This window comes from Carcharodon carcharias, chromosome 1, assembly GCF_017639515.1.
Source record: "Carcharodon carcharias isolate sCarCar2 chromosome 1, sCarCar2.pri, whole genome shotgun sequence".
Taxonomy (NCBI): Eukaryota; Metazoa; Chordata; class Chondrichthyes; order Lamniformes; family Lamnidae; genus Carcharodon; species Carcharodon carcharias.
Window position 1 is genome coordinate 225,579,677 of NC_054467.1, and position 11,624 is coordinate 225,591,300.

The following is an 11,624-nucleotide window of genomic DNA, read 5'->3' on the forward strand; positions in this document are numbered from 1 at the left end:
GAGGTGGTCTGTCTGGTTTCATTACTTTTAGACTTTGTAGCGGTTTGACACAAGTGAGTGACAAGGCTGTTTCAAAGAGCAGTTAAGAGTCACATTGTTGCGGGACTGGAGTCACAAGTAGAGCAGACCAGGTAAGGAAGGCAGATTTCCTTCCCTAAAGGGCATTAGTGAACCAGATGGGATGGTTTTTTTATGACAATCGAGAATGGTTTCATGGACTTAGACTAATAATTCCAGATTTTTATTAAATTCAAATTTCAACATTCCAACCCGGGTCCCCAAGCATTACCTTGGGTCTCTGGATTACTAGTCCAGTGACAATACCACTATGCCACCATAAAGAGTGGGCAGAAACAAGTTGGCAGGCTGTGACTAGTGGAATGCTGCAAGGATCAGTGCTGGGGCTTCAGATATTTCTCTCTCTTCAGGTATCATGCCCTAGGAGGGCATTGGCAACCATCGACATCCATCTGTTGGTTCACAGTCATGCTTGGCAAGGTACTGCAGTGGCATGTCATTGCCTTCCAACAGGTTCTAGCTGACCAGGATACTCTTACCACTTGCCATAGGCATATTGGAATGCAGGTTTATAATCAACCTGTTTGGCCACACCATGAACACATCTTCTGTAGCCATCAAGTCCCAGAGTGCGATTTGAGACCAGAGCTTCTGGCTCAGAGGCAGAAGTGCCACCACTGCATCGCAAGATATTTACAACCTATATAAATGACTTTGATGAAGTGACAGAGAGTAAAGTATTTAAGTTTGCTGATGATGCAAAGCTAGGTTGAAAGATGAACTGTGGGGAGGACGAAGAAAGGCTGCAAAGAGATCTAGATAGGGTAAGTGAGTGGGCAACAAGATGGCAGATAGAGTATAATGTGGAGAAATATGAAGTTATTCACTTTGTTCGTAAGAATAGAAAAGCAGAATATTTTTCTACAAGGTGTGAAACTTGCAAATGTTGATGTTCAGAGAGACTTGGCTATGCTTATAGAAAGAATGCAGAAAGTTAACATGCAGGTACAGCAAACAATTAGAAAAGCAAATGGCAGGGGGATTGGAATACAGGAATAGAGAAGTCTTGCTACAAGCATACAGGGCTTTGGTGAGACTACAGTATCAGGAATACTGTGTTCAGTTCTGGTCTATTTAAGTAAGATATATTTACATTTGAGGCAGTGCAGCAAAAGTTCACTAAATTGGTCCCTGGGATGAGGAGGTTGCCCTATGATGAGGGACTCAGTAAATTAGGCCTATAATCTCTAAAGTTTAGAAGAATCAGAGGTGATCTCATTGAAACATACAAGATTCTGAAAGGGCTTGACAGGGTAGGTGTTGATAGATTGTCTAGACTGGTCAGGGAATCTAAAACACAGGCACAGTATCAGGATAAGCAACCAATCATTTAGGACTGAGATGAGGATAAATTACTTCACTCAAAGGGCTGTGAATCTTAGGAATTTTCTAGCCCAGAGGGCTGTGGATGCTCCATTGTTGAATACATTTAAGATTGAAATAGACAGATTTTTGATCAGGGAATCAGGGATATGGGGAGCAGGTGGGAAAGTGATGTTGACACCCAAGAACAGCCATGAGATTGTATTAAATGGCAGAGCCGGCCCGACGGGCCATATGGTCTACTCCTGTTCCTTTTGCTTGCATTCCCTAATCTCCTCCAGTCCTGCAACCCTCTGAGATCTCTGCACACCTCTAATTCTGGCCTCTTGTGCATCCCTTATTTTAATCATTCCCCACTGGCAGCCCTGCTTTCAACTGCCTAAGCCTCAAGCTTCAGAATTCCCTCCATAAACCTCTCCACTTAAGACACTCCTTAAAACTGATATCTTGATCAAGATTTTGGTCATCAATCTCCTCTATCTATTTCCTGCCAAATGTTGTGTGCTTTGTTTTTCATTCGTTCATGGGATGTGGGCGTCGCTGGCTAGGCCAGCATTTATCATCCATCCCCAACTGCCCTTGAAAAAAGGTGGTGGTGAGCTGCCTTCTTGAACTGCTGCAGTCCATGTGGTGTAGGTACACCCACAGTGCTGTTAGGAAGTTCCAGGATTTTGACCTAGCGAACACTCCCATGAAGCATCTTGGGATACTTTACAATGTTATAGGTGCTATATGATTGCAAGTTGTTGGATGCTTTCGCTTTTCTGCGAGACCAAAATTTCGATCTCAAGAGGCGCTATAAATGCAAGATTTTTATATAAAATTAGCCACGAGCAAAACCAATGCTAGATACTGACTGAAGATCTCCCAGTCTCTGCTAATTAAAAAATAAACTCTGCTCCAAATTTATAATAATTTACCGATTTTGTTGACATGATTTCAGGCAGCCATATTCCTGATTTAACAATTATTAATGCTTACATCAATAACAACTTGTATAAGAACAACATCAGATAAGCACAAAGGAAAAATGAACAGTTCAGCAAGAAAGAGGGAAATTTAGTGGGGGACCAAAGGCACCTTTGAAATGTAGATTTTTTGTGAGATTATGAAAGCAAAGCACAGGCACATGGTGACTAAATGACAAGCCCCCAGGGATCAGGAGTTAGAGACAATACATGCGTGGGCATAAAGTTGGAAAAGATCACTCAAACAATGCATTAAAGAGGTCAAGGAATCTGAAATCGATTTATAGGAGCAAGTGGAATGTGACAAAAATAGGAGGAAAGGGCATGTGGGATATGTGTTAATAAGTTCCAAATTAGGTGAAGTTTGTGGAGAGTGGGATGAGCAGAAACAAAGTGAATGGAAATAGAGATATAAAAGCGAGTGTTTGAGAGGTTAATAAATAGTTTGACAATGAATCAGCAGTGCATTATAGCTAGGATGCAACAGGACATTGTGCACTTCTGGATTTAACCAAAAGAGGCCAATTTGGGGTTGATAAGGTCTGGACCAGAAAAGTGTAAGTTTTGGCGATGTCATGTTTTTATAATGATATAAAGGCACCAATCACTCAGAAGGAATGGTGTAAACACATTGTGGGTTCATTTATTGAGACTAGGCACATGAGAACATATATGCATGGTTGAAAGCTTGAGCACATCAACAGCAGAACTGTGCGTGCTGTGTTCTGCTCACAGGCCAAAGTGAAACTGAGACTGTATTACATGACACGCTTCCTTTTTAGTGAAGGCATGCTGCTATCCTGAAAGGCATATTGCAACAGGCAGGAGCAGAAGAGGATTAATTTTACAGGCATTTAGCGGGAGGAGGAAGAAAACTCTTGACTCCTCCACCTTTAGTGTTAATTAGGCAAGCGTTCAACTGGAAAGTATACAGCAAACAGCCTGGAAAGTTAGTTCATGGTGTAGGTGTGCAGGGAAGGTTGCATGCCACATACAAACTGACATCAATGCATGCCAACAATTTTGTGGCGTGCAAACAGTGACTGAATTAGACAACGCATTGATGTTTTGTTTTCTATGGCTGGTGCATTTACCATTCTTAATGCCAACTCTGAAGAGAAACTGCAAAACATTTTGGACAGAGTCTTGAGTGACAATGAGAAGAAAGGGCTGAGCATAAATTGTAAAAAAGCAAAATATCCAGTAGCGTCCAAAAAGAAAATCATATCAGAATCGTAAGGTCACAGTGAAGAATGAAAAGGTCACACAGGTAGAGAAACTTTGTTACTTAGGAAGTATGTTAACATCAGACAGAAAATGCGACCTAAAAATAAGACGAAGGATTGGAATGGCCAAAGATGCATTTCAAAAAATGGAAAAGATTATGATCAACTCAAAATTAGACATGAAAACAAAACTGAGAATCCTGGAATGCTACATCACACCAATTTTGACTAACGGAAGCAAGTTTTGGGCTATCAGTGAAGCAATGCAGAGAAGAATTGAGGCTGCAGACTTGTAGTTTTTGAGGCGAATAATGAAGATATCTTGGAGAAATCACATTACCAATGAAGAAGTACGAGTAAAATCAGAGGCCAAAGAAACTGCTGACCAAGATCAGGAAGAGACAGTTGCAATTTCTTGGGCATGTAATAAGAAATCGTGAGTTGTAGGAGGCAGAAGGTGATGACAGAAGGATGCTGTAATGACTGGAAGCCAGTGTCTAGTGGCATACCACAGGGATCTGTGCTCGGTCCTTATTTGTCGTTTATAGAAAAGACATAGATGACTATGTGGGGGGCAGGATTAGTAAGTTTGCGGATGACACAAAGATTGGCCGGGTGATTAACAGTGAAGTTGAGTGTCTTGGGCTACAGAAAGATATAGACGAGATGGTCAAATGGGCAGATAAGTGGCAGATAGAATTTAACCCTGAAAAGTCTTTGGAACGAGTAATTTGATAAGGAAGTATTAAATGAACGGCATGGCACTAGGAAGTTCTGAGGAACAAAGGGACCTTAGCGTGTGTGCCCATACATCTCTGAAGGCAGAGGGTCATGTTAGTGGGGTGGTGGAAAAGGCATACGGGACACTTGCCTTTATCAATAGAGGCATAGATTACAAAAGTCATGTTGGAGTTGTATAGAACCTTGGTGAGGCCACAGCTGGAGTACTGTGTGCAGTTCTGGTCACCACATTATAGGAAGGATGTGATTGCACTGGAGGGGGTGCAGAGGAGATTCACCAGGATGTAGCCAGGGATGAAACATTTAAGTCACGAAGAGAGGTTGGATAGACTTGGTTTGTTTTCGCTGGAGCAGAGAAGACCGAGGGACGACCTGATCAAGGTGTACAAGATTATGAGGGGCATGGACAGGGTGGATAGGTAGCAGCTGTTCCCCTTAGTTGAAGGGTCAGTCACAAGGGGATATAAGTTCAAGGTGAGGGGCAGGAGGTTTAGGGGGGGATGTGAGGAAAAACTTTTTTACCCAGAGGGTGGTGACGGTCTGGAATGCGCTGCCTGGGAGGGTGGTGGAGGCAGGTTGCCTCACATCCTTTAAAAAGTACCTGGATGAGCACTTGGCGTGTCATAACATTCAAAGCTATGGGCCAAGTGCTGGTAAATGGGATTAGGTAGGTAGGTCAGGTGTTTCTCACGTGTTGGTGCAGACTCGATGGCCCGAAGGGCCTCTTCTGCACTGTGATTCTATGATTTAGAAAGTCTGATGCTGATGGGAAAGATGGTAAAAGGGAACAATCGTTCTAAAGAGCCAAGCAAACTAGGTGCCTCCAAGGAAGATGGTCCACCCCTCCAATGAAAAATTAACATCAACATCCATGGTTGCCAACGCCCTCTTTAGGGCATGGTACCTTAAGAGAGAGAGAGAGAGAGAGAGAGGTTCCTTCCCAATCCTGGTAAGAGTGAGGAGCTCCTCCCGTGCAGTTGGGGGCGCTCCAGAGACACAATGCGATGCCGTCTCTATGGAAACGCCCGATTCCACGAGCCCAACGCTCGAAGCAAACTTCAATAAAAATAATCAAATAAAAAGAAAACCTTTGTCCTACTGCGTGTGATACAAAAAATAACAACATTTCAATTCAGGAATAAATTTCCTCATCTTCTGTCCGGCTTCTGTCACGTCGTTTTAAACCAAAGTTTTTCGCCGTAACTCGGGAACAGACAAATAAACATCAAACCGTAGAAATTATTATTAATAATAATTACAGATTGCATTATTATTTAATATTTTAATTACATTAAAATAGAAGCACGTTGCTAGTAAATATCGATTTAATCTGATGTTAAAGCAATTAACCCTTATCAACGCCAATGGTCAAAACGCATCATAAAAAGTAACAGCACTCCTAATATTCCCATGACAAACTTAGATATTAAATTAGATTAAAAAAATACACAGATATTTATAAGGTAAAATTAAACTTGAACGTTTGTAAAACTATTTTTCATTCTCATTTCGGAGCCGCATTGTCGTAACTTACAGCCTCTCTCGCTTGGTGCGCAGTTTTTAATGTTTGATAGGAGAGTTCCAAAGACATTGTCTTGTTTTAATATTTTTTTTTCGCCTCCTTCGTTTTATATTGTTAATGTTTTCACATCAAAAATTTAACGGGGAGGAAAATTAAGCCGGAGATCCAATTTACCCTTGGCATGTGATTGACATGGATCATAAACCAATCACATTCTCGGCTCGGCCTTACTGGGGCGATCTATCCAATCAGCAGTGACCATCGGAGTGGGCGGGACTCTAGTGATTGACGGTTTGGAGGGGGCCGATGAAACTTTAGAGGGGAGGGAGGGAACAGCCATTTAAATCATGAGGTTCGCTACCTGACACACAACTGCATCGAAACTACTGCAAAAAACCATGTTATTCAATCCAACTGGTCAATGCCTGCATTCATGCTGCACACTAGCTTTCCTCAAACCCTACTTCACCTCACCCTGTCAATATAGCCCTCTGTTAACTTGTCCCTCATTACCTTATCAAATTTCCCCTTAAGTGCTATTCAACTCAACGATTTCACCCTCTGAAGAGTCATATGGACTCGAAACGTCAACTCTGTTTCTCTCTCTACAGGTGCTGTCAGACCTGCTGAGTTTTTCCAGCATTTTCTGTTTTCGTTTTAGATTTCCAGTGCCTGCAGCATTTTGCTTTTATTTCACGTGGTAGTAAATTCTGCATTCTAGCTACTTGCTGGTTAAAGGTGTTTTCTCCTAAGCTCCTTTTTGGATTTATTAGTAACCATCTTATATTTATTCACCTATTGTCCCATGACCATCACCTTTTGCCTTGCACCATCATCCCTTTTGTTACTTAACCCCTCTTGCCTTGCAACCTATCACAAATCTTCCAAACTGTTCTTTTGGTGTAAGTTTCCAGGCAAGGCCAGGTGTTGATAGCTGACATTATTCAAACAGCGAGGAGTTATTTAAAGGAGATGGAGGTGGTGGCCCAGCTATCCAAGACTATCCAAAACTTACTTTCCCCTCCACCCCTGCCACACTGTCCTAACTTCCCAAGATTTAATGCAAGATGAAGGGGTTGTCTTATCAGGAAAGGTTAAGCCGGTTGGGCCTATACTCATTTAAGTTTATAAGAATGAGTGGTGATCTCATTGAAACATATCTGATTGTGAAAGGGCTTGACAAGCTGAGAGGATGTGTCCTCTCATGTGGGAATCTAGAATTTTGGGTTACAGTTTCAAAATAAGAGGTCTCCCACTTAAGACGGAGTTGAGAAGGAATCTTATTTTATTCTTTCACTCGTCACTGGCTAGGCCAACATTTGTTGCCCATCCCTAATTACCCTTGAGAAGTTTGTGGTGGGCTGCCTTCTTGGGCTGCTGCTTTCCATGTGGTGTAGCACACACACAATTAGGAAAGGAGCTCCAGATTTTGACCCAGTTATAGTTCCAAGTCAGGATGGTGTGTGACTTGGAAGGGATTTTGCAGATGGTGGTGTTCCCATGCATCTGCTGCCTTTGTCCTTTGTGTGTTTGGAAAGTCCTGTTCAAGAGGCCTTTGTGAATTGCTGCAGTGCATCTTGTGTTTGATACACACTGCGCTGCCACTCTGCGTCAGTGGTAAATGTTTAAGTTGGGGTGCCAATCAAGCAGGATACTTTGTCCTGGATGGCATCAAGATTCTTGAGTGCTGTTGGAGCTGCAAACATCCAGACAAGTGGAGAGTATTCCATCACACTCCTGACTTGTGCCTTTTGATGGCAGACAGGCTTTGGGGATTCAGGAGGTGAGTTACTTGCCACAGAATTTCCAGCCTCTTCTCTTAGCGGGTTGTTAATCTTTTGAATTCTCTACCCAGAGACCTGTGGAGGCTGAATCATTGGATATATTCAAGGTTGAGTTAGACAGATTTTTGATCTCTGAGGGAGTCGGCAGTTATGGGGTCTGGCAGCAAAGTGGAGTTGAGTACACAATCAGATCAACCACGATCTTGTTGAATCGCAGAGCTATCCAATTAGTCCCATTACTCCCTGCTCTTCTCCGTAGCCCCCTATACATTGCCATTCAAGAAATTATCCAATTCTTTTTAGAAGGAGGTGCCATCTTTCAGATGTGACATTAAACTAAGGCCCTGCCAACTCTCTCAGGTGGATGTAAAAGATGGCACTATTTCGAATAATTGTAGCTTGCAGTTTTATGATAGCTAGTTTTGAACTCGAAATATGTGGACCACGTCTACCCTATCAAATCCCTGAAGAATTTTGAAGACCTCTGTAAGGTCACCCCAATGATGAAAATACAGGAAGTATTTCCAGCTGCAGCTACTCAAAATCCGTGTTTCGGAGATGGACCTGCAGCTGAAGTCACTTTGGAGCATTCACAAGGGTGAGATCTTCGTGGATAGCACATGCAGTGAGGTGGTCACACCACAGGTATAAAGGGCACAGGCAGAAAGGGAATGGGTGACCATCAGACTGAGTAAAAGCACAAGGCCTCCCAGACTTTCTGTTTTGGATACTGCTTGGGGAGATGGTTTCTCAAGGTAATGCAGCAAGTGCCAAGGCCGTGGCACCACGAGTTGCTCAGCTGCACAGGAGGAGAGAAAAGAGAGTGGGATAGCAATAGTGATAAGGGATTATATCGTAAGGGGCACAGATGGATGTTTCGGCGGCTGCAGACATGGCACCAGGATAGTATGTTGCCTCCCTGGTGCCAGGGTAAAGGACATCACTGAGTGGCTGCAGGACATTCTGAAGGAGGAGGGTGAACAAGCAAAAGTTGTGGTCCATATTGGTACCAATGACATAGGTAAAAAGAGAGATGAGGTCCTGAATGCAGAATACAGGGAGCAAGGAAATAAATTAAAAAGTAGGACCTCAAAGGTAGTGATCTCAGGATTGCTCCCAGTGACCATAAGACCATAAACCGTAGAAGCAGAAATGGGCCATTTGGCCCTTCGAGTCTGCTCCGCCATTCAATTGCGATCATGGCTGATCTGATAATCCTCAATTCCACTTTCCTGCCTTTCCCCAATATTCCTTGATTCCCTTACTGATTAAAAACCTGTCTATCTCAGCCTTGAATACACTTAACAACCCAACCTCTACATCCCTCTGTGGTAAAGAATTCCACAGATCCATTACCCTCTGAGAGAAGAAATTCCTCCTCATCTCTGTCTTAAATGGACAACCCCTCTGGTCCTAGACTCTCCCACAAGGGGAAACAACCTCTCAGCATCTATCCTGTCAAGCCCCCTAAGAATCTTGTATGTTTCAATAAGGTCGCTTCTCATTCTCCTAAACTCCAATGGGTACAGGCCAACCTACTCAACCTCTCCTCATAAGAAAATCTCTCCAGACCTGTGATCAACCTAGTGAACGTTCTCTGGACTGCATCCACTGCCAGTATATCTTTCCTGTATATATTTCCTTACATAAAGGGACCAAAACTGTTCACAGTATTCTAGGTGTGGTCTAATTAGTGCCTTGTATAGTTTTAGCAAGCCCTCCCTATTTTTATATTCCATTCCTTTTGAAATAAAGGCCAGCATCCCATTTGCCTTCCTTATTACCTGCTGAACTTGTATGTTAGCTTTTTGGGATTCATGCATGAGGACCCCCAAATCCCTCTTGCTTCAGCTTTCTGCAGTCTTTCTGCATTTAAATAATATTCAGCTCCTCTATTCTTCCTGCCAAAGTGCATAACCTCACATTTTCGCACATTATATTCCATCTGCCAAGTTTTTCCCCACTCACCTAACCTGTCTATATCCCTCTGTAGACTCTTTGTGTCATCTTCACCACTTGCCTTTCCACCTACTTTTGTGTCATCCACAAACGTGGTGACAGGACATTCACTTCCCTCATCCAAGTCATTAATATATATTGTAAATAATTGTGGCTCCAGCACTGATCGCTGTGGCACTGTACTAGTTACAAGTTTCCATCCTGAAAATGCCCCCCTTATCCCAACTCTCTATGTTCTATTTGTTAGCCAATCCTCTATGCATGCTAATATACTACCCCCAACACCATGGGCTGTTATCTTATTAAGTATCCTTATGTATAGTATCTTCTCGAACATCTTTTGGAAATCCAAATATATTACATCTACTGGTCCCCCTTTATCTATCCTGCTTGTTACCTCCTCAAAGAATTCTAATAAATTTGTCAGGCATGATATCCCTTTCATGAAGCCATGCTGACTCTACTTGATTATATTATGCATTTCTAAATGCTTTGTAATCACGCACTTTATAATAGACTCTAACATTTTCCCAATGACAGATATTAAGTTAACTGGTCTATAAATACCCTTTTTTTGTCTCCCTTTTTGATAAAGGGTGTTACATTGGCAGTTTTCCAATCTTCTGAGACTTTTCCAGAATCTAAGGATTGTTGGAAGATTACTACTAGTCTATCCACTATCTCTGTGGCTACTTACTTTTATATCCTAGGATGCAACCCATCAGGTCCGGGGACTTATCAGCCTTTAGCCCCATTAGTTTCTCTGGTATTTTTTCTTTAGTGATAGTTATTGTATTCATTTCCTCACAGCCTCTTGCCCCTTGATTATTTAGTATTTTTGGAATGCTATTAGTGTCTTCTACCATGAAGACTGATGCAAAGTATATATTCAACTCCTCTGCCATTTCCTGGTTCCTCATTATTATTTCCCCAGCCTCAGACTCCAAGGGGCCTATGTTCACTTTGGCCTTGCTCTTCCTTTTTATGTATTTAAAGAAGTTCTATTGTCCATTTTTATATTACTTGCTAGTTTACCCTCAAAGTTCATTTTATTCCCCCTTTATTTATTTTGGTTATCTTTTGTTGCTTTTAAAACTTTCCCAATCCTCTTGCTTATCACTAATCTTTGCCACATTGTATGTATTTCTTTCAATTTGAAACTACCCTTAACTTCCTTGGTTAACCATTGTTGGTTTATCCCCTTCCTAGAATCCTTCTTCCTCACTGGGATATATCTTTGTTGTGAGTCATGAACTATTTTGTTAAACGTCTGCCATTGTTCATCAACCATTTTTTCTGCTAAACTGCTTTCCCAGTCAACTCTGCCCTCATTCCTTTGTAGTTCCCCTTATTTAAGTTTAGCACAGTTGTTTTCAACCAGGTTTCTCACTCTCAAACTGAATGCTAAGTTCCACCATGTTATGATCACTGTTTCCTAGAGGATCTTTTACTCTGAGGTCATTTATTAAACCTGCCTCATTACACATTACCAGGTCCAAAATAGCCTGACCCCCTGGATGGATCCACAACATACTGTTCTAAGAAACTATCCCGAATACACTCTATGAATTCTTGCTCATGGCTACCTCGGCCAATTTGATTTTCCTAATCTACATGAAGATTAAAGTCATCCATGATTAATGTACTGCCTTTTTTACATGCCTTCATTATCTCCTGATTTATTCTCTATCCTACAGTATTGCCACTGTTTGGGGGCCTATAGACTACTCTCACCAGTGTCTTACCTCCACCCCTATGGATTCTACATCATCTGATCCAAGATCATTTCTTGCTATCGTACTTACTTCATTTCGTACTAACAAAGCTACCCCACCACCCTTTCCTTCTTGCCTGTCCTGTCGAAAAGTCACATACCCCTGAATATTTAATTCCTAGCTTTGATGTCCTTGTAACCATGTCTCTGTAATGGCACAAATAAAACAGCAAGTGATTTGGAGCAGATAAAAGAGTGCAAGGGGAGGGAGCAGATAAAACAGTGTGAGAAGGGCGGAGCAGATAAAAC

At 42.0% G+C, this 11,624-nt stretch overlaps 1 protein-coding gene across 3 annotated transcripts in view; it reads right to left on the reverse strand.

Annotated features, from left to right (window-relative positions):
• katnal2 (katanin p60 subunit A-like 2) overlaps positions 1–6,045 on the reverse strand; it is a 99,885-nt gene extending 93,840 nt beyond the window's left edge. For all 3 annotated transcript variants that reach the window (XM_041193269.1, XM_041193357.1, XM_041193185.1), the window contains exon 1: positions 5,871–6,045. In XM_041193269.1, the coding sequence (XP_041049203.1) occupies positions 5,871–5,927 (57 nt within the window). In that variant the 5' untranslated portion in view covers positions 5,928–6,045. The remainder of the gene's footprint in view (positions 1–5,870) is intronic.
• Between the last annotated feature and the right edge of the window lie 5,579 nt (positions 6,046–11,624).